The 22,201-nt window shown below is 47.5% G+C and overlaps 1 protein-coding gene across 7 annotated transcripts in view; it reads left to right on the top strand.

Moving 5' to 3' along the window:
• Positions 1–22,201, top strand: part of DICER1 (dicer 1, ribonuclease III) — a 73,311-nt gene that overhangs the window by 44,742 nt on the left and 6,368 nt on the right. For 3 of the 7 annotated variants that reach the window (XM_023255999.2, XM_045060473.1, XM_023255998.2), the window contains exons 14-26: positions 1,544–1,676; positions 2,641–2,716; positions 3,537–3,676; positions 5,645–5,824; positions 6,029–6,242; positions 6,445–6,598; positions 8,246–8,428; positions 8,710–8,815; positions 9,231–9,406; positions 10,362–11,145; positions 14,565–14,720; positions 17,800–18,688; positions 20,521–20,789. In XM_023255999.2, coding sequence (XP_023111767.1) covers positions 1,544–1,676; positions 2,641–2,716; positions 3,537–3,676; positions 5,645–5,824; positions 6,029–6,242; positions 6,445–6,598; positions 8,246–8,428; positions 8,710–8,815; positions 9,231–9,406; positions 10,362–11,145; positions 14,565–14,720; positions 17,800–18,688; positions 20,521–20,789 — 3,460 coding nt within the window. Of the gene's footprint in view, positions 1–1,543; positions 1,677–2,640; positions 2,717–3,536; positions 3,677–5,644; positions 5,825–6,028; positions 6,243–6,444; positions 6,599–8,245; positions 8,429–8,709; positions 8,816–9,230; positions 9,407–10,361; positions 11,146–14,564; positions 14,721–15,503; positions 15,836–17,799; positions 18,689–20,520; positions 20,790–22,201 lie in introns of those variants that run through there. The other 4 variants (XM_023256000.2, XM_045060476.1, XM_045060474.1 and 1 more) reach the window with 4 other exon arrangements.

The raw sequence follows: 22,201 nt of genomic DNA, 5'->3' as shown, positions 1-22,201 counted from the left end.
AATTTATTCCTCTTCCTGGTTTCACCCATTAGTTTAAGTATCCATTGATATTTCTGGCCTGAATTGATCATTGCTGTGGCATCTGCAGAATGGTGATTTTCTGATTCCGTTGTTCTGTTTGCTGGCATTCTGCCGTGACGAAGAGCTTTCTCTTTTCTCCACTCATTTTTTCTTTTTATTTATCAATGTTTTTATCTCATACAAACTGAGGGACTTCTGTTTTATTGAGTGCGTTATATTTGTTTTGATGTTACAGTTATCTCAGATTTGGCCGTGGAAGCCCCTTCAAGCTAGTCTTTTTTACATCACCATTGTTCTTTGGTCACTTCCTTATTTTATGGCACACTAAGATGTTCTAGATTTAACTCCTATTTTCCTTGCCCCAGCCTAGATATTGGCTGTTTCTCCAAAAGCTTCTGGTTTTTTTTTTAATGGCAGATGAGTAGTGTTTAGAAACCAAAGTCTGAGCACTAAGTGTGTTCATTGCCTCTGGAGTATTGCTACTCTCAGTCTCCTTAGTCGACAGAGCTAGAAACTACGTGTGTGTGTGTGTGTGTGTGTGTGTGTGTGTGTGTGTGTGTGTATTCACATGCACATTTATAGCTGTATTTATTTGCATACCTGACTACCTTTATGTTGTTACGTCCACTTTTACCATGACACCACAGGGTTCATTCTAGCTTTCCTCTTTTCCATCTTTGTTTCTGGCTTCTTCCATAGAGAGATGGGACTCCCATTGTCCTCAGAATAGTTACTTTTATGTTTAGTATCCCTGAACGTAGACAGTCTCCTACTTCGCAGGGCTGCCGCCGTGTTTGGGTGTCCCGAATGCACGGGTCATGACCTTGCAGGGCAGCTGCTCATTCTGCTGCCCTCCTTGTGTGAGTCCTGCCCCCACCGGATTACCTTCCTGTCCCAGCCAGCGCCCTCCTTGCTCAGTCTCTGCGCCCTTGAAGCTAGCTTCCTGCTCCGTATCCCTCTCCTTGTACTGCTGTGGGGTGTGGTGGGAGGGCAGGGGCGGTCTTCTTGTTCTGATGCTTTGCGATATGTCAGTACCGGGCTGTCCTTCCGGCCTCTTCTGACGCCCTCCTTGGGCGGGGCCTGGTAGTTTGCCAGGGCACATAAGACAGTAAGGACCAAACCCTGGCGGTGTGTTCTCCTTACGGATTCCGCACAATATTTTTCTGTGCGGTATGGTAGCCCTGGGCGTGCCTTTTTAAATTCGAGTTTTAACTTTAATCAAAATTAAATAAAATTCGAAGTGAGTTTCCTAGCTGTCCTCACCGCATTCCAAGTGCTCCGTGGCTGCTCTGTTGGACAGTGTTGACACTGACTGTCACGGCAGACGATTCTTTTGGACGGCACTGTTCCATCTTACTGAAAGTTGGAAAGCAGTGAACTCACACTTCCCGTGTCAGTACCAATCCAGTAGAGGGGAAGAGGGACATAAAAACTTAAACTTTAGGATATGACTACCAAAACGGATTTTTTTCCCCTATTTCTCAGTTGTGGATTTAGCATCAGAATTTCTTTTTCTTCACAGATACTGTGCTAGATTACCAAGTGATCCGTTTACTCATCTAGCTCCTAAATGTAGAACTCGAGAGTTGCCTGATGGTACATTTTATTCAACTCTTTATCTGCCAATTAACTCACCTCTTCGAGCCTCCATTGTTGTAAGTTTAGAAAAAGAAATGATTGTGCCTTGAAACTATGTCACTAATGGATTTTTTTTTCAGCTTCTCTACGCCAATGCAAGTTATAGGTAACTTAGGTTTAGATCTTTTTTTTTCTTAATTTTATTTAATGTTCATTTATTTTAGAGAGTGTGCGGGGGATGGGGGCAGAGAGAGGGAGATGGGACCTGACGTGGGCTCTGCACTGACAGCAGAGAGCCTGACACGGGGCTCGAATCCACAAACCATGAGATCGTGACCCAAGCCAAAGTCTGATGCTGACCTGGCTGAGCCACCCAGGCGCCCCACTTTAAATCTGTTCTCCAGGGAAGGTTTATAAGTCTCTTTTGTGGTCAACTGCACGTTCAGATCCTCAACAGACTGTATAGCTAGATGACCCCTAAAGTTTCCTCTGAGATCTTACTAGTGTCAGCGTTTCTGACCGAATCCCTCAGCTGTGGCTTAAGATACTTCCAGGAGCAGAATTTATTAAATATGTTTGGGCTTTTGTAGTTGTTTGGTTGTTCACCCGAAAATCTGCCTCTGTGTAACTGCTGTGCTTGGTCCCAGTACTGATTTCCAGATATTCCGGGATGACTAATTTCCCTTACATATGAAAATTTGTGCTGTTAATGTGTATGTCATAGTCACATTTTGACTAATCTCTTCATAGATTAGTCGAACTAAGATACGTTAAAATCTTACTGAAATCTGTATTCATTAAAATTGTCAGATCTCCATCATAGCTGATCTAGGTTTTACTGGGCAGGACTTTTAAAAATGGCCGTTTCAACTGTGGAAATCAGGGTTTTAACAAACTTGTTGGTATTTTTCAAAATGAAGAACTTTACTCTGGTAAAGTTCAGCTTTAAAGATGCTGGGGCAGAGGCTTCCTAGAAGTCGTATGTGCTAACGATCGATAGCTACGCTCATGTACAGTGGAAATGTTTTTTGTTACTTTCAGGGTCCGCCGATGAGCTGTATACGATTGGCCGAAAGAGTTGTAGCTCTCATTTGCTGTGAAAAACTGCACAAAATTGGTAAGAGTGATTGAAAAGCACATGCAGATAAAACTAAGGTTGAAACCCTTGTAAAACCAAAGCACATCAAGGGCCTCTGAACTCGCTCCTCTCCTTGTGCTCTGGTGAAGGCGGACGGACGGACGTAAATACGGTGTAACGTGAGGGTCCTGTGACACGTACCAGCTTTGAGGCCACAGCTTCCCTGCGAATACCTGTAATGTATTTGCTCCCTTTACTGACCCCTTTTCAACACATAAAGGTCTTCTTGTAACTGTTGAGTTGTGAGCGTTTGTGTTTTAATGGGTCGTTTTCTCAGATCGGCTTAGTTTACAAATTAATCCACTTAAAAAAAAAGGGAAGTCTTGTTGTCTATAGACTTTGTAAAACAGAGTGCTGTTTCTCTGTTCAGACGTCATTTAAAAACACTTTTTTTTTTTAATTGAAGTGTAGTTAACACACGATGTTACATCAGTTTCTGGCGTAGGACATGGTGGTTCCCCAAGTCTGGACGTTATGCTGTGCCCCCCGCAAGCGTAGCTGCCATCTGTCACCATACAATGCTATTCCAGCACCTTGCGCTATACTCCCTGTGCTGTGCCTCGTTTAGACGTTATTTCTGCATCTTGGAGCAGAGTTTGTAATCCTCACGTTGACTATATGAGCGCCAAAATAGCCTCCCTGAAGCATCACGTCCGATTACGCTGTGCTGCTAAAGCAAAGCTGCTTTAGTTTTCACCCCCCTTCCCGTTGCTTTCTAATATCGTGCCGCTCTGGATTATTTACTTGTTAGAGAGGCAAAATCCGGATTGTTTATGTTGATTCTCGGTACATTTCCTAGGTGAACTGGATGACCATTTGATGCCAGTTGGGAAAGAGACGGTTAAATACGAAGAAGAGCTCGATTTACATGACGAAGAAGAGACCAGCGTTCCAGGAAGACCAGGTTCCACAAAGCGAAGACAGTGCTACCCAAAGGCAGTTAGTATCGGTTAGAACCGCACATGAATCTAGCCTGTCTGACTTTTTATTTCCTGCTACCTCAAATCTGCATTCCCCTGCTTGGCTTCCCAGGCCTTGTAATTTGGCCCGCTTGGGATCTCAGCTCGCTTCCTCCCATCACAGCTTCTGCCAGATCAGCCAGCCCCTCCTCGTTCCCGTGTGCGCTCTGTGCTCTTTCCCACTTAGGACATTGCTTTTGTATTTCTCCTCAAAAGGAGTTTGGCCTCATTTGTCAAGTTCTATCCAGAATGAGTTCATTCCCTTTAGAGAGGTGTTTTTTGTTTCATTCCCTTTAGCGGGAAGACGTTGGCCTCATTTGCGTTCGGGACTAAGACAAGAGAGGATTTGCACGGTAAGGTAGGCAGGTGGAAGGGTGCCCGCTCAAGGTGCGGGCGCACAAGGATTTGTCGGGAGCCAGGATGTGGCCCGCCTGCGGTCAAAGCCAGTTCCGCCAGCGTGCCTCGTCTGGCTAACTCTGTGGCATCCTGGCAGGATTCATGTGCTAAGACGTCCCTGAGTCTGACTTCCGGGCAGAGCCGTACTGGACTGAAGGTCTTATTGAAAAAATACTTGCTAAGATTTTTCCCCCATAAGAATTACAAACAGGGGCGCCTGGGTGGCTCAGTCAGTTGAGCGTCCGACTTCGGCTCAGGTCATGATCTCACGGTTCGTGGGTTCGAGCCCCGTGTCGGGGTCTGTGCTGACAGCTCAGAGCCTGGAGCCTGCTTGGGATTCTGTTGTCTCCCTCTCTGTCTGCCCCTCCCCCGCTCATGCTCTGTCTCTTTCACTCTCAGAAATAAAAAAAAAAAAGAATTGCAAACAAAAGCAAAATTTTGCTGTGTATTTTTCATCCTAGCCTAGAAGTATATGGTTCTTCTGTTTTATTTTTGCAGCGCTGTTGAGCATTTTACTTTTTAGACAGTTTTCACTCAGCCGAGCATTTTCAAGATTCAAAATCATGTCAGTTGTTTAAAAATTATGAATATTAACCCGTCCCCTGAAATGCTTGTTTCCCTCAGTTTTCCTCAAGGGCTTGCTTCTCTGTCTTCCTACTCGACATTTACCCCGGAGACCGCTGGGCTTGTTTCCTATGACAAAGGTCGTCAGTCATAATAAGTTTTAATCAATAGATACGTTCTGGATTATCTGGCATTCTGATAACCCTGTCTCCTCACCAGTATTTCTGTGCCTTTTAACTACAGATGCAATCTATGCCCCTGAGCCTCAGAAACTTGACGACTCTGTTGCGTAGGGTCGTGTGACTATTGAGAGCTTGGAAACAGTCTCAGGCCCGTTTAAACTGCAGTTTACTCCTATAACTACATAGCCATTAAAAACGGTACAGATTTGTATTGACCAAGAAAGGTGTTCTCACTGTAGGAATTGGAGATAAAAGAAATAAGGTGACGACAGTCTTTGTTGTGTCATTCCGTGGGTGATGAAGCACACGTGTGTGTGTATGTTGATCCACATTTGCACACAGGAAAACATCCGGAAGACGATGCGGTCTGTCAAAAAGTTAATAGTAGAGGCGATATCTGAGCAATAGAGTTACGTGGGACTTGTAAAATTTTGCATGTTTTCTGCTATTCTGCAGTGAGTAAAGACTAAAAGCCCCAAGGCAGAGTTCTCTGATCAAAAGAAAGAGCTGAAATGAGCGTTTCTAAGAAAATGCCCTACAGGGTTTGGTCGTTTTTATAAAGTTTCGGTGTTAGAGTCAGCAGTGCGTTATGAGGGAGGTGACCATGGGCCACCAGAGCCCAGGCCTGAGCAGTGCTGGCTATCCCCCAGAGTTAAGGAATGAGGCCTCCTGCCCTGGGTGTTTGCTTCCCTTTTTCTCATCAGCTTTTAGGAAAGCTGCAAGTAAATTTGTTTGTTTGTTTGTTTGTTGGCCAGTGTCTGGACAAGAGGCTGTCACACTTGCTTAAGTTTTCTTTCTAATTTTAGATTCCGGAATGTTTGAGGGATAGCTATCCCAAACCCGATCAGCCCTGTTACCTGTATGTGATAGGAATGGTTCTGACGACACCCTTACCTGATGAACTCAACTTCAGAAGGCGGAAGCTCTATCCCCCTGAGGATACCACGAGATGCTTTGGAATACTGACGGCCAAACCCATACCTCAGGTAGACAGTTCTTTAGGACTGCTGTCGATAAGAGGGAACGGCTAAAGCCATCTCTCGTTACCTCAGAATGTTTGCTACTTAAAAGTCAAGGTGTCCCTTCTGTTCCCCGGATTGACAGCGTCGTTCCCCCTCTGAAATGAAATGTTTGTGATGGAATAAAATACCTGTTAACTCTGGGGATGCTTGATTTTTCTTTTTGCTAAGATCCCGCACTTTCCTGTGTACACGCGCTCCGGAGAGGTCACCATATCCATTGAGTTGAAGAAGTCTGGTTTCACGTTGTCTCTCCAAATGCTTGAGTTGATCACAAGACTTCACCAGTATATATTCTCTCATATTCTTCGGCTTGAAAAACCTGCACTAGAATTTAAACCCACAGACGCTGATTCAGCATACTGTGTTCTACCTCTTAACGTTGGTAAGAAGGGCCCAGACTCTGACGTGTTGGCCGATACTAGCTGGAAAAGGGAAGCTTGCGTAACGTTAGTCTATGGTGGCCGCTAGAGAAATCTCTTACTAGAGACCGCTCCAAATTAGACACCTACTCGAATACGTAGCTTAAGTAAGAATCCCACCCGTATTCTATTTTAACGAGCTAAAGAGTCTTTTCCTTCCCTAAGTGAATGACTCCAGCACTTTGGACATTGACTTTAAATTCATGGAAGATATTGAGAAATCTGAAGCTCGCATAGGCATTCCCAGCACAAAGTATTCAAAAGAAACACCCTTTGTTTTTAAATTAGAAGATTACCAGGACGCAGTCATCATTCCGAGGTGAGTATCGAAGCGGAGCGCCACACGGGGGTGGCGCTTTGCTTCGGGAGAGTCGCTCCCTCGCGTGGAAACCCAGGGGGGCCGTGGCGTTGGGGCATCTCCTGGGAAGCATAGGTGTCTCTTCCTGGTGGGGCCTGTTCTCCCTAGCTGACTTCCTCTTGTGAGAAACCACACCTCGAACGCTGTGGGTGGAGGGGTTTGATTTTGTGAAGTTCAGATCATCTACGCGCTGTTGAAAGGCTTTCTTAAAATCGTCTTTTTTTTTTTTTTTCCCAGTTTATTTCTTAGAGAACGAGGGGAAGGAGAGAGCGAGGGGAGGGAGAGAAGGAGGAAGGGAGGGAGGATCCCAAGCAGGCTCTGAGCTGTCGGCGCGGAGTCCAACCCAGAGCTCAGACCCGCGAACCGTGAGATCATGACCTGAGCTGAAGTCGGATGCTTACTGACTGAGCCACCCGGGCACCCCAAAATCTTCCTTGTTTTAATCCCCAAAGTCTTAAAGAATTTGATTGTAAACAATAGCTTCTTAAACTTCTTATAGGGAATAATGGTATTAAGTGCAACGAAGTAGTAAATCAGGATGCTTTTTTTCTTATTTTGTAAGAATTTAGGCGATAGTTTTTGAGCAATAAATTTAAATTTTTTTTTTTCAACTTTTATTTATTTTTGGGACAGAGAGAGAGAGAGAGAGAGAGCATGAACGGGGGAGGGGCAGAGAGAGAGGGAGACACAGAATCGGAAGCAGGCTCCAGGCTCTGAGCCATCAGCCCAGAGCCTGACGCGGGGCTCGAACTCACAGACCGCGAGATCGTGACCTGGCTGAAGTCGGACGCTTAACCGACTGCTCCACCCAGGCGCCCCAGAGCAATAAATTTAAATATAGGAACCTTTCATAAAATTAGAGTACTGGCTGTAATTCGGTCTTTCCTGATTTCTGTTTTTTCTTCTTTGCAACTTAAAATCATATTTAAAAACTTTTTTGACTTTATTATTATTCATTTTTGAGAGACAGAGACAGAGTGCTAGCTAGCAGGGGATGGGTAGAGAGAGAGGGAGACACAGAATCCGAAGCAGGCTCCAGGCTCCGAGCTGTCAGCACAGAGCCCGACACGGGGCTCGAACCCACGAACTGTGAGCTCATGACCGGAGCTGAAGTCCGACGCTTAACCGGCTGAGCCACCCGGGCGCCCCTTAAAGTCCTGTTTTAAATGTCAGCTGTCATCAGACTGTTAATACATGAGTGGTGCCTTCATGCATGTATGTGGCAGGCACCTTTCATGTGTAGCCTGTTTGTAATGCAGAGTGCTTGCTCACTCGGTTGGTAGGATATTGGAAGTGCTCTGCCCCGTATATATTAGTGAAACTAAGAGAGATTGAAAGGTGCCATGTAGCTTTCATGTGTTAATCAGAGTGATCGGAGATCTTTAGAATGAGGTTAACCGTAACGTAGGGTGGAATGGAGAAGCGATTTTTACTTAATATAAACATAATTTTCATCTTACACCCACCTGAAATATATTATTTGGAATTGAAGTGCTCATCAACGCTATTTGTTTTTAACCTTTGAACTTGAAAATCATAATTTGCATTTTCATATTAAAAACACACGTTGAGAATAGTTGCCTCAAATGTATCGCTTTTCTTTTTTAGATACCGTAATTTTGATCAGCCTCATCGATTTTATGTAGCTGATGTATACACTGATCTTACCCCACTGAGTAAATTTCCTTCCCCTGAGTATGAAACCTTTGCAGAATATTATAAAACAAAGTATAACCTTGATCTGACCAATCTCAACCAGCCACTGCTGGATGTGGACCACACATCTTCGAGGTAAGGGGTTTCAGAGATGGCATTTGACTGTCACCTGAGGCACTATTTGCAGAGGTCGGCAGACAACCATAGGGGGTCACCGTCCCACTGCCTGCCTGTAACTCTGAAACCGGGAGATTCTTTGCACAGAGAACTGCCCAGGGTGGGGTCCAGGAGTTCTCAGTTTAAATGAGCTCTTCAGGTGATTTGTAGGCACACTGAGCTAGAGAACCCCTGTGAAGGGTCGGGGTGGGGGGGGATACTTCTTTTTGTTTGATAAAAATATTTTGAAATTCTTACAGACTTAATCTTTTGACACCTCGCCATTTGAATCAGAAGGGGAAAGCCCTTCCTCTAAGCAGTGCTGAGAAGAGAAAAGCCAAGTGGGAAAGTCTGCAGAATAAACAGGTAACGTGTTCACTATTACTCTAGCATCATTTACTATTTTGAAATGTTAGGTTTGACTTCTTTATCAGCAGGTTGAACTGAGTGACTTAGGAAGTTTTTGGAAGATCCCCAACACTTAGGCTTTGTCATGTTTTAGCTAATACCGTGTGTGAACCTGTATTTGAATGGCTTTTTGGAAATATGATGGGTTTCCTTTGATACTTGGTCCACTGGCAAAATTCGATTCATCCTCATAAATCCTGGATTAAATCCCATGCAGCCTTAAGCCTTAAGCCTTAAAAGGGATTGTTTTTAGAAGTAAGACTTTATTAATATTCGTGATTTTTGTCTTTATCCATTAGTGAAATTGGTCTTTAATTTTTTTATTCTTTTGTGTGTTTGCTTTATATTTGTCCACATTTTTGCTTATTCAAAGATCCTGGTTCCAGAGCTCTGTGCTATACATCCGATTCCAGCATCACTGTGGAGAAAAGCAGTCTGTCTCCCTAGCATACTCTACCGCCTTCACTGCCTTCTGACCGCAGAGGAGCTAAGAGCCCAGACGGCCAGCGATGCTGGCGTGGGAGTCCGATCACTTCCCGTGGATTTTAGGTATGCCTGTGCTGTCAGCCTGAAGGAGCGCGGGGTTATGGAAGCCTGTTTGCAAAAGAACTGAATTAAGTTCCGATTTTAATTTCATATAAGACAGTTCTTAAAAGCTTAAAAAGAAAGCACAGATGTCTCATACATGAAATAAATGCATCCTTTGATTCCTGCATTCTTGTGAAGTTGCACAGGGAGAAGGGGGTCGTTCCTCCTTCAGTGATGGCGGTCAGAGCGAAAACGGAAACAGTTCTTTGTTGCCCTGCTGACATTGGAAGACCACTTCCTCTTCTGTAAAATCAAGTCTATATTAAATGGCAATTGCCTCAAGATGTTCTTTGTCTTCTTCTCTTCCCGCTAGGAAAGTTTCCGCGTTCTAAGGAAATTATTGGCTTAACCACTCAGATTAATTTCGGTTACCCAATTGTGGAGACCACAGTGGTTCCAGGGATTAAGGAATCTTAAAACAGGACAGTAGTAGTCACAGCTGCATTTGCTGAGTACTTACCTCGGCGTCGAACACTGGCTCGGATGCCGTGGCCTGTCTTGGGTCATTTAATCACTAGGACGGCCCTATGGGGTGGGAGTGGTCAGCCCTCTTCCGAGTGTGGGAAGCCGGGGCGCAGAGAGATTCCGTAAATCACAAGCTCGTTAGCCGGAGGGCCTGGGATCCCAGCCCAGACGGTGGCTCCGGGTCCCGTTGCCAACCCCGCGCGTCGCCCCCACCCCGCGCTTGCTGTCGGGCGGCGGATTAAAGCGGTGCAGGGAGCCACGTCCCGCTGCCTGACGTACTCGGGGCAGAATTCCGATATGGTGATTTCTGCCTCGGGGACTTGTTTCTCCTCCAAAGCGGGAGCTCGTTTGGAGGGATCGTTACTTTACTTACTTATGTCGTTGACGTTGTTCTTGCTCTGAACCTCGCCCTTTTGAAGGGTCTGACGAAGTCATAAAAATGTCTTTGCAGATACCCCAACCTAGACTTCGGGTGGAAGAAATCTATCGACAGCAAGTCCTTCATCTCAATTGCTAGCTCCTCTTGGGCTGAAAACGATAATTACTGTAAGCACAGCACAATTGTAGTCCCTGAAAATGCTGCACGTCAAGGTGCTACTAGAACCTCCTCTCTAGAAAATCACGACCAAATGTCTGTGAACTGCAGAACGCTCTTCGGTGAGTCACCCGGTAAGCTCCAGATCGAAGCTTCGACAGATCTCACGGCGACCAACGGTCTTTCGTACAATAAAAACCTTGCCAATGGCAGTTGCGATTTAGCGAACAGAGACTTTTGCCAAGGAAATCAGCTGAGTTACTGCAAGCAGGAAATACCTGTACAACCAACTACCTCATATCCCATTCAGAATTTATACAGTTACGAGAACCAGCCCAAGCCCAGCGATGAATGTACTCTCCTGAGTAACAAATACCTTGATGGAAATGCTAACACATCTACCTCAGATGGAAGTCCCGCAGCGGCCACGACGCCCGGTACTAACGAAGCTGTTCCCGCGCCCCGGGACGGGAGGGCTTCTGCGCAGAGCCCTTGTCCCGGCTACTCCTCGAGGACTCTTGGCCCGAACCCTGGACTCATTCTGCAGGCTTTGACCCTTTCAAATGCTAGCGATGGGTTTAACCTGGAGCGGCTTGAAATGCTTGGTGACTCCTTTCTAAAGCATGCCATCACCACGTACCTGTTTTGCACTTACCCCGACGCGCACGAGGGCCGCCTTTCCTATATGAGAAGCAAAAAGGTAAGAAATACCGTGTTTCTCACTCAGGGTAAGCGTTCGGCGTGCCTAGGACGTGGGGTCACGCGCCCGCTGGTTTCAGAGGACGAGGGATCGCTCAGACGGGAGGCTGCCTTTCCCTGATGAAGCCCCCAAGGTTTGGGGCGTCAGCTGATCTGTGTGTGCCTTGTGGATGGATGGAAATTCAGCTCTGATGGGACCGTTTGCGAGAATCCGTGTGCTCGCTGGGTCCCCAGGGGGTGTGAAGAGGTACGAGGCGTGGTTGTTTGGGGGGGAGGGTGCTCGCGCTTGAATTTCAGTGGAGAGAAAAGTTTATCTGGGAGAATGCCGTCTTGGCACACAAGGCATCCGGACCTGGAGAAGACACAGGTCTTGCGCGGAGGAGCTCGTCTTCAGGGTTTTTGGAGAGTGAGGAAGGGAGGGGAGCCCGGTGACTCCCCAGCATAAAGGGGGTGACGCCTGAGCTCCGAGCACGCAGGGGACCGAGAGCCCGGAGGAAGGGTGTGACCCCACGCCAGCGGGAATTAAGATTTCAGGAAGGGAAGCGGCGAAGGTAAAATGTTTAAACGATGATAAAAGAGGTGTCACAGGGCAACACGTCCGTGCTTGACGTGTAACTTACAAAGCTGCTCGTTGCCCCGGACGCTCAGAGAGAAGGACCGTCGCTGGGAGGAGAAGGCGTTCGTGGAGGAGGTGCACTGGCACCTAGTGTGTAAACAGTGAACAGACGGCAGGGCGCGTCGGCAGCACTCAGTGACCCAACTGTGGCAGCAGGCAGAGGAAAGGGTAAAAGGGCAGGTGTGGGAAGCTCTGTCGTGGAAGATGTTCAAGGCTGGGCCCAGGAGTTTGCGCGTGTTTGGGATGTCGGGGGCACTTTTCGCGTCAGGGACTCTTACCGTTCTGGAAGCGCTGCTTGTACGTGATGGCTCTGGTAGCAGAGTGCGGTCTGAGTCCAAGTGCAAAGCCAGACCGAGCGGGGCGATCGGCTGGGCTTTTGCAGAGTGTAAGCAGGCAGAGTAGGGGATGGTTCTCGAGTTCCAGCAGTGAGGACAGGACCGAGGCGAGTTGTAGTTCGGGGGGAATGAGAGTTGAAGCTCACACTTTCTAAGCGTTTCCTCCAGCCAGACGCTACTTTTGCAGCCTTATGTGTTAGATCAGCCGCCTAATTAAATTCTGCATACTTTTATTACATTTAAAAAAAAAATGTTTAATGTTTATTTATTATTGAGAAACAGAGATAGAGCACGAGCAGGGGAGGGGCAGACAGAAGGGGAGACGCAGAATCCGAAGCAGGCTCCGGGCTCCGAGCTGTCGGCACAGAGCCCGACGTGGGGCTCGAACCCACAAGCTGCGAGATCATGACCTGAGCCGAAGTCGGACGCTCGACCGACGGAGCCACCCAGGCGCCCCACTTTTATTACATTTTTTAGATTTTATGTATAATTGTATACACTTTTATTATCCCTCTTCTGTAGACGAGAATCCTGAGGCAGGAGGTGTTAGCTTGCCCCGGGGTCACGTGGCAAGTACGTGGCGGAGCCCAGACAGTGCGGCTTCAGAGACCGTGCTCTTCACCGTCACACTCCCCTACCTCCGATGTCACTCTGTAACACCGGACACTACACTGAGCGTTTTACAGACCTCGTTTACTCTTCTCACTGAGCCCCTGGGGGCTGGATAACATGCCTCCATTTTGCAGGTGGGGAGACTCCTGCCTGGAGAGGTTGCTTTTGGTTGGCGTAAGGTTACTTAACTTACCAGTCGGGAGGGCGTCGGAAGCGAGAACCCGTTCCTTCCACCGCCCTTCTCACTGCCCCTCCGTGTGATTGGGGGGCAGAGAGAGCCGTGATGCCGGGGTGTCCTTGTGTAGGCTGGGGCCGTGGCGGCGCTCTTGGTGGGAGGAGCACAAATGGAGGAATCGGGGTGAGGATTAGGGTTTTCGGACCTCGTGGAAAATGAAGTGAAACGTTGGGATCGTTGAGAATTTAGGACTGAACTATGGCTTGGGCGAATAGTCTTCATGAGAGTGATAATCAAAGCTGTCAGAACAAATGGGGTCACCAAGAAGGTGGTTGTAGGAACAAAACATCAGAGGCTGAGAATCGGCGTAAAGCGATAGCACATGGACTCTGTTAGGTAAGGAAGAAATCAGCGTACGTTTCCGAAATAGCATCTCTGCGTCTGCCGGACAGGTTTGGCTCCCTGCTTCCAGTAGAGATCATCGTTATTCCCTCAGCCCGGTCTGGTGTCCTGACCAGGCCTGAGCCCCTCGCCGGTCTTCGCGCGGACTCCACGCACGCACCCCCGCTTTGTTCCTCTCTCACGGCCCTCCCCCCGCTTGTCGAATGGCCTCTAGTTCTCTCTTCCCGTTCCGTCCCGCCACCCGTGCCATCTGAGTGGATGGGATCGCCGTCTCCGTCCTCCTGTTGCCGGCTGTGATGCTGTGATTCTCCGACTCTGGAAAAGGATGCTAGCGTTTATCAGAGCCCTTACGTTTCTGACAGCGTGCCTCACGTAGTGTCACCTGCAGACACCGGTTCCCCCCCCCCCCCCCCCCCCCGCCCAGCTGTGTCACCTGCAGGGACTAGCAGTCCCTCAGTTTTCTGACTGTTCTCTCAGGGATGTGGGTACCTGTTCGGTGGTCCCGAGTTCCCCAGAGAAAGGGCTCGTGAAGTACTTAGTAGAAAGGAACCTGGTTTATAGAAAATGCATATGGCGTGGACCGTTCTAGATCCTTGTTTCCAGGTTTTTACTAGACGTTTCTAGGTAGAAATGTTAACGAGTGAGTGAGTTAGGGAGGACATGGGGTCTGTAGGAAAAACACAGCACAGGGCAAACAATGACTGTTTTATTGATGTGAATAAACACGGAGTTATTACCTTTTGCTGTGTTTTAAAATGATTGAACAAAAATGTCATTTGTGGCTTAGGAGTATAAAATGATTTTAGCTCCATTTACTCAGTGCCAGTTTCCACTTACATAGCTAAGAGTCTGTGGCATTTCCCCCCATTTATTTCATTACGAATATTGTGACACCTTAGATGCTTTACAGGGATTCTTTTCTATTCTGATAGTTCCAGTTGGCAGTTTGCATTTGATATCATCAGGTTGTGTTTTTTTTTTTTTTAAGTTTGAAATTGTGTGAATTGTTTGTTCTGACTTTATAGGGAATTTGCGTATTAGTTTTTTCTGATCTGTGTTTTTATATCCAGAGGTATTCATCTGACGACACTAAAGGTTGTAGAATACACAGGCACGTAAAATTTCTTACCGTGAATAGGCAGAAAACCTGTACGTTCTTTATAATTGATGACCAGTTGTGGTGATACGAACATTTAACTAAAAATGTGTTTATTTGCCTGGTGTGAACTCCAGCAGTGGGCATTTATGGATAAGTGTCTTACACGTTTTTTCTGCTAAAGGTCAGCAACTGTAATCTGTATCGGCTTGGAAAAAAGAAGGGACTGCCCAGCCGCATGGTGGTGTCCATATTTGATCCCCCTGTGAATTGGCTTCCTCCTGGTTATGTAGTAAACCAAGACAAAAGTAATACAGATAAATGGGAAAAAGATGAAATGGTAAGTTTTTGGTAACTGGAAGGACTTCTACTTTGGTGAACGGGGAGAATTTTGTTCTCTTAATTTTTTGTTTCTTTTCCGTGGCATATTTGTAATAGAGTAGGAATTTGATGTGTTAATTTCTCTAAGGAGACTGTCTCTTCATTGAATTCAGAAACAGTGTTAGATATTTTTGGTGGGGGGGGGGGGGGACAATTCTATCATCTCCCTTTTCCAGAGGTATATGATGTTGTGACTCTGAAAAAGAAGAAAACAAAACTCCATAATATTTCACTTTGTTACCCTGTATTACAATTGAGGACAGACCCTTAGCTCTGTTCAATAAAATGACTCTTCAGTGGTCTGTGATCTCCTATCTATGAAGTCATTAATTTCAGTAAAGCCTTGCTTTGTAGTTCAGGGATTTCTCAGTGAGGACTAGGCCTTCTCTAGTGAACTAAAAAAAAAAAAAAAAAAAAAAAAAGATCCTAAAGGTTGTAGTTTTTTGGAAACAGTTTAAATTTTGCCAGGGACTTGAGACGACCAAGTATTAGCTGCAGCGGCTTCATTTTGTCTCGTCTTGAAGGCCACCAGAGGGCACCTCGGAGGGCTCATGAGCCGGCAGAGCGGTCGGTCCCTCCCCGTGGTGGGCGGCTGGGGAATGAGAGCGCCTCTTCCAAAGTCAAAGGCGATCTCTCTGGCACTTGGCTTTTTCGGACATTTATTTTGCATTAATGAGAAACTCGATCGTTGTTACTTCATTTTTCCTCCAGGCCAACACTGAGAATACTGTTTCTTTCACAGATTTTGCCTCCTAAATATGTGCTCTTCACGTCTTCTTTCTGACACGCGCGTCCCGGTTCCTGGGCTCAAATATTTCCAGGCCTGATGCTCTGCGACCCTGTTTTGATTTTTCTCTCTTCATTGAGTATATTTTTAACTCGTGCAGTATTTGAGATGATTTCAGTGTCTTACAGAAATTGACCTCCTCTGGAGAAAAGCATCAGAATATTTTAATGCAAGTTGGATTAGAAAAATTATATTCGTTCCTGATTTAGAAATGGGTGGAACCTTAGAGGAAAATATGTAGATTTTGAGAACTTTAGAGAAAATATTGCATATCTATGAAAAACATTCCAGTGATAATTATTCTGCCTTGTAAGTAGTTTCATAATATTATCGGCTCTTTAAAAAAAATTAGCATCAAGGTGACATTGACAAGTCCTTTTGATTAAAAAAAATTTTGTTTTAAGTTAGAACAGACATTTCTTATTTTCCTTAACATTTCTGATGACCTGGCACCGTGACTTTCGGAATATATTAAAGATCCTGTTGGAATTTTCACTTAGTAATTTATGCTTACTGAAACAGACACAGGAGAGCGTGTGCATTCCTGCTTCACCCGCCTCGCTCCTCCCCACGTAGGTTTAAGAGAAACCTTTGCATGCGAGTGCAGAAGGTAATAACTCAGGTAGAAGGTTGACTTGAACTGGAAGCGGAAAGAGTTTTATGCTGGCATTTTTCTGAAGAGCCTGAAGTGTTCTTATTTAGGGAGGTCGGACCCCGCTATTTCGCAGATGGAGAAACTGAAACCCAGAGGCATTAAAGAACTTTGCTTTATTTGTGATAAAACCCAGTCTTTGGGGTTGGTGTGTGTACATTGCCAATTTCAGACTATAGGGGCATCTTACTGAAGATATACGAAGATTCTATTTAATGAAACGTTTTTTCACTCTGATTTTTTGTCTTAATGGCAGTTTGCCTTTTTTTAGTGCAAGGACCAAACAGTAGTCAAAACAGCTCATGTTACCTCGAAGAGTACAGGGCTTTTTGCAGGAAGTAGTTCCTAGAGGTCTGCCACTATAGTTTTTTCTCATATTCTTCCGTAACCTTGAAAACGTTTTACGAACTTTTTTTATTAAAAAAAAAAAATTCAGGTATGTTGTCGTGGATACATACACATCTACATTGGCTCACTACTCGTCTTTATTTTCAGACAACTACACTGTCCCTTTTGAGTCCGACTTAAAATGAAATATTTGCAGTATTTAAAAAATACTTGACAAGGTTTGAAAACTTTTGTCAGGAGATCTCTGGAAAGTTGTTGCTATCAAAATTGAAGCAAACTCTCCTGCCTTTCGCCCCAAAGGAAAGGAAAGTCTTTTTATTTTATTTTTTTTATTTCTTGCGCAACAGAAATTTGGCATCTCTTAGCATTGCAAAAAAGTTACATCATTACTGAATCCTAGCCCATTATTAAGGTTGTCATTCACAAATAAGCTTTTGCCAAAGAAATTGGAATTAGCAAAGATCTTCTGACAGAAATTGGATTGTTGTGTTTCATGTTAGTCTAAATTTTCTTCTGTTTTTGTCAGTTATGCTATAATCTGTTCCTCTGATTACTGTAGCACGGTGGAGGGGAAAAGCATAATTTCCCAAATTCGTCGCTTAGTTCAGTGATCACTTTTGGTTTTCAAGCAGAGCAATCCAGTTTTACATTATAGCAAATGTACTTTGATTTGCAGTGGAAAGCGGGGACAGAACTTTCCCATGAACCCCTATTGCCCATTTTTAATATTCTACAGATTTTTAAAGCAGTTGATCTTTTTTCATGTATTTATACTCTTCGTGGCACAGATAATGCTTTCTCTGCATCTGGACTTTGATTTTATTAATTTGAAAATCTTTTCGAAACATTTTAAAACTTTGTCAGCAAAATCGAAGACCTCTGTGATCGGCATGTGAGTGCTTTTATTGTGTGTCTGCCGGAGTAAGCCTCCTTAGCTGTGGCCGTGCCTCGCGGACATTAATTTAACTTTATATCCATGTACAGAAATCCTTAACTTAAAGCTTCATACTGGCTAGAGGTCATTTTATAACTTAGAAAATGAACATTCAAAGAACATGTTTTACTTTGTTTATATGATTAAATAACTTATTTTATGTTAATTGAAAACAAATGGCCGTGATTTTAAAGTTGCCTTTTAGTATTTGTGGTTGTCATTTGAAATTATCCACAACCCTTGCTTTTATTGAGTCTCAGACCCTTTTAAAAACAGCAGCTATGTCTCCCCTCCTTCCCCATTCCCCGTCGTTTCAGACAAAAGACTGCATGTTGGCTAATGGCAAACTGGACCAGGACTTTGAGGAGGACGACGAGGAGGGGGAGGATCTGACGTGGAAGGTTCCAAAGGAGGACGCCGACGACGACGATGATTTCCTGGAGTATGATCAGGAACATATCAAATTCATAGATAACATGCTAATGGGATCAGGAGCTTTCGTAAAGAAAATTTCTCTTTCTCCTCTCTCAGCCACTGATTCTGCATACGAATGGAAAATGCCCAAAAAATCCTCCTTGGGTAGCATGCCATTCTCCTCAGATTTCGAGGACTTCGACTATAGCTCTTGGGATGCCATGTGCTACCTGGATCCCAGCAAAGCCGTCGAAGAGGATGACTTTGTGGTGGGGTTCTGGAATCCGTCGGAAGAGAACTGTGGTGTCGACACAGGGAAACAGTCCATCTCTTACGACCTGCACACCGAGCAGTGCATCGCGGACAAAAGCATAGCCGACTGTGTGGAGGCCCTGCTGGGCTGCTATTTGACCAGCTGCGGGGAGAGGGCTGCCCAGCTGTTCCTCTGCTCCTTGGGGCTCAAGGTGCTCCCGGTAATTAAAAGGACTGATCGGGAAAAGGCCATGTGCCCCGCCAGGGAGAATTTCAACAGCCAACAAAAGGCCCTTTCAGGGAGCCGGGCCGCCGCCTCGGTGGCCGGCCCGCGCTCCTCCGTCCTGAAGGACTTGGAGTACGGTTGTTTGAAGATTCCACCACGGTGCATGTTTGATCATCCGGACGCAGATAAAACACTGAATCACCTGATATCGGGTTTTGAGAATTTTGAGAAGAAAATCAACTACAGGTTCAAGAACAAGGCTTACCTTCTGCAAGCTTTTACACATGCCTCCTACCACTACAATACTATCACTGGTAAGAAGCCCCAGCCCGCACTCCGTTTCTCTGAAACGGCCACCTTGCGTTAACTGCGTTACTGGGGCCCCGTTAGAGAAAAGCATCCTACGCGTGTACGGGCTTGGTGCTTAACGTGCACGGTGGAGGGAGGGAGCAAGAGAAAAACGAAGGCGGCTTTCTTTTCCTCTGCTTTCTGGGAGCCCTGCGCCTTATCCTTGGCAGCTGGCGGCCTGGCCCTCCTTACGCGCTCGCGTAGACGTGCCGCACGGGGGAGTTTGAGCCTTCGTATTCTGTTGTGTTTTTCCCATTTGAATCTTCCCCCGGTGGCTCTCTGCTGCCTGTTCAGTGCTGGTTTTGGTTCTTGATTCATTCAGACGTTCTGGATGAACTGTCCCGTCTCTTGACGGTTCTTCCTGAACGGAAAGGCCCCTCCCTTTCTTAAGGTCCCTTTGGATCTAAAGATGAGCCGATGAAAAGGAACTTCTTCGGGGAGGGCGTCATTGCCCTCGCTCTCGCTCTCGCTGCCGTCTCCCACTCGGCACTGCGCCCCAGGTTCTCCTCTTCTATTTAGTAGGCGCCCGGGCCATCAGATGAGAAGGGAGATTAGGTGCCTGGAACTGCTGTCAGCTTCAGCTTGTGAAAAGCCTGTGTACTTTTTTCTGTATTCGAGTAGTAAGTGCTTGAATCTGGAATCCCAGAGCAGAGTAGAGGGTCTGTATTCAGGAAAACAAGAAAGGTTGAGATGATCAGAAAAGCGCAAAGCCAAAAAGTAAAAACCGATCTGGCCCTGAACCGGTAGGACCGACAGCACGGAGGGCTGTTTCTCTTTGTGCAGAAGCCGATGGTCCCTCCTGCCCTCTGCGGAGCGAGGGGCCCTGCCTCGGAGCTCCACGTGTCCGGGACGCGCCGCCCCATCTGTCCCTGCCCCAGCCTCCTGGCTTGCGCGGGTCCTGCTGGGCATGGTGAGGAGATAGGGGTGCCGGCCCCAGGCTGGGGGCCCTCTCCGGTGCGGGCAGCCGACCCGTGGTGCCTCGGGTCTTTGCGCACGGCCTCAACTCTCCTTTCTCCGGCCCCTTGTTCGGGTCAAACTCCGCAGTTCTTGCGCAGGCAGAGAAGGGGGTTTTCTAGTACACTGGCTGGCCTCCCGGGTGGCAGTTGTGACCCAGGAGTGGAGAGGCAGGGCGGCCGAGTACACACTCCGGAGTGGGGCCAGAGCGCGGGGTGCGCGGGCAAAGAGCACACTGTGCGAGAGTTACACGGGGGCAGAGCTTGGGGAACATGGGGTGCGCAGGGGCAGAGTGCAGGGTTCGGGGTTGCAGGGGCTCAGAGCGTGGGGAACACGGGGTGCGCGGGAATCAGCGCTGGGAGCACGAAGTGCGGGGGGGGGGGGGGGGAGGAGGGCAGGCGGGGCAGAGGGGTGCGTGGGGCAGGGCACGACTGGCCCCAGACCGCCGGCGCGGGAGCGAGGCTGCCACCGCTTCGGTGGCGCTCAGCACCCGCCTGGTCAGCCCTGCGCCCCCGGGGTGGGGGTGTGGGGGGGGCGCCCTGCTGGGGCCCCCTGGCCAGCGTGGGTCCCCTCGCGCAGCGCTCTTTGGGCCACCGTAGGCTTTTAGGACCCCCAGTTTATAGATACGAAATACGCTTTCTTGGCCAGATTGAATTGCCAGAGGCTTTAGTAAGTGTGGCACGTCACACGGCTTGTCACTGGAGCGGATGCGTGAACTTCGCCCGAAGCCCGCCAGGCCCGGCTGCGGTGGGTCTGGGGCCCCGCGCGCGCGCGCTGCGGGTTATCGTGCGGGTTACCGTGCGGGAAGGCGCGAGCTGACGGCTGCGCCCTGGGCCGCCCGCAGATTGTTACCAGCGCCTGGAGTTCCTGGGAGATGCGATTTTGGACTACCTCATAACCAAGCACCTTTACGAAGACCCGCGGCAGCACTCCCCGGGCGTCCTGACCGACCTGCGGTCCGCGCTGGTCAACAACACCATCTTCGCGTCGCTGGCGGTCAAGTACGACTACCACAAGTACTTCAAAGCCGTCTCCCCCGAGCTCTTCCACGTCATCGACGACTTCGTGCAGTTCCAGCTGGAGAAGAACGAGATGCAGGGCATGGACTCGGAGGTGAGTGGGGCGCCGCCGGCAGCCAGCCCGCCGCAGGCGCTCCCGTCTCCGGACGGAGGGAGGTGACAGCCGCGCGCGCTCCCGTGGGCCCTTTACCCTTGACCGCGCCCGCGGGGCCGCGCGTGGACCTTCGGGGGAGGGAAGCAGCCGGGGCCTGGGGCCCGGTCGGATCGGGCCGCCCCGGCTTCCCCTGCCCGAAGCCAGCGTGAACCTTGGGGCTCGCGCGGTTTATTCTGCCTTTGCTTGTTCGAAGGGGTCAGAAAGGTTCGCTGATGCTTTGTCAGGTAAGCGTCACAAACGTGTGTCTGTTCTGCTGCTGCTGCTTGAAAATAGGAGAACTCACTTAAAAACCAGCCTTCTGAGATTCTAGCCGGTGGCATTTGGGAGGCTTCTGGCCTGAGTTCAGCCGAGGTTCTTCCGTGATGGAGCTCATTTTAACGTGTTCCGGGCTGTTTTGAAGTTTTGTAGCAAAGGATCTCACTTCCATCTTTCCCCTCTCTGATCCCTCGCTGCCATCCTTCTGCAGGCCTGTGTGTACCCAGGAGAGCACTCTCGGGTCCTGTTCTGCACGTCCTGATTCCTTTGTTTCTCTTACTTTTGTAGATTTCTTGTAAGGCGGCAGGAAATGTGTGCGGCATTCTGGTGGCCGTTTTAATTGTTCCTTCGGTGATCTGCGCCTTCCCTTCTTTTAATTGCCCCAAACCTTGGCTGGGGAGCAGTGCATTTCCTTTGACTTGCCGTGAAAGGAATTGGAGGTGTGGCCGCAAGGGAAGTGTCAGAGCCTGTAAACGCTACAGAGCGTGTGCCGGAGGGGAATCCCCGTTCCCCGGCGGGTGCTCGTCCAGGGTGAATGGTCCGAGTTGGAGCACAGCTAGCAGTGGAGCACAGCACTTAGGAGCAGCCCCTGTGTTCTCAGTAGGACTTCTGGTCTCGTTCTTCAGAAGCGTGTAAGCTTAGAATTTGAGGCGCTAGCCAAACTTCGACTTCAGCCGTTTTTGATGACAGTGGGCCACGCCGGTTCTGTTGTGTCCCCTCTTTTCCTGACCTTTGTTTACATAAACGTATGTATCAGGAGTCATAAAAAGTGATTAGAAATGTCAGTGGTCTGGCTTTTCTGACTTCCTGCTGGATCTTAAAGTCTCTCCACCTCTCCGGGCCTCGGTTTCTTCTTTTGTGAAAGGAGAGAATTAAACTCAGTAAGTTTTAAAATTCCTTTCTACCTCAAAACCATGATGTACCAACAGTAAGTGTCTTTTGTTTTCCCAAGAGTCAGCATTACAAGTGGTTTATATAGAGCTCTGTGTGGCTAAACGGTCCATCTAGAAATTTAAAAAAAACCTCACCTCTTCTTTTGTTTCTCACAAGTAATTTGTGTTTATTTTATAAAATACAAATAAGCAAAAGGAAGATTA

The sequence above is a fragment of the Felis catus genome, chromosome B3 (genome assembly GCF_018350175.1).
Source record: "Felis catus isolate Fca126 chromosome B3, F.catus_Fca126_mat1.0, whole genome shotgun sequence".
Lineage (NCBI taxonomy): Eukaryota > Metazoa > Chordata > Mammalia > Carnivora > Felidae > Felis > Felis catus.
The sequence above is the reverse complement of the archived record's forward strand: the minus strand, read 5'-3'. Positions and strand labels throughout refer to the sequence as shown.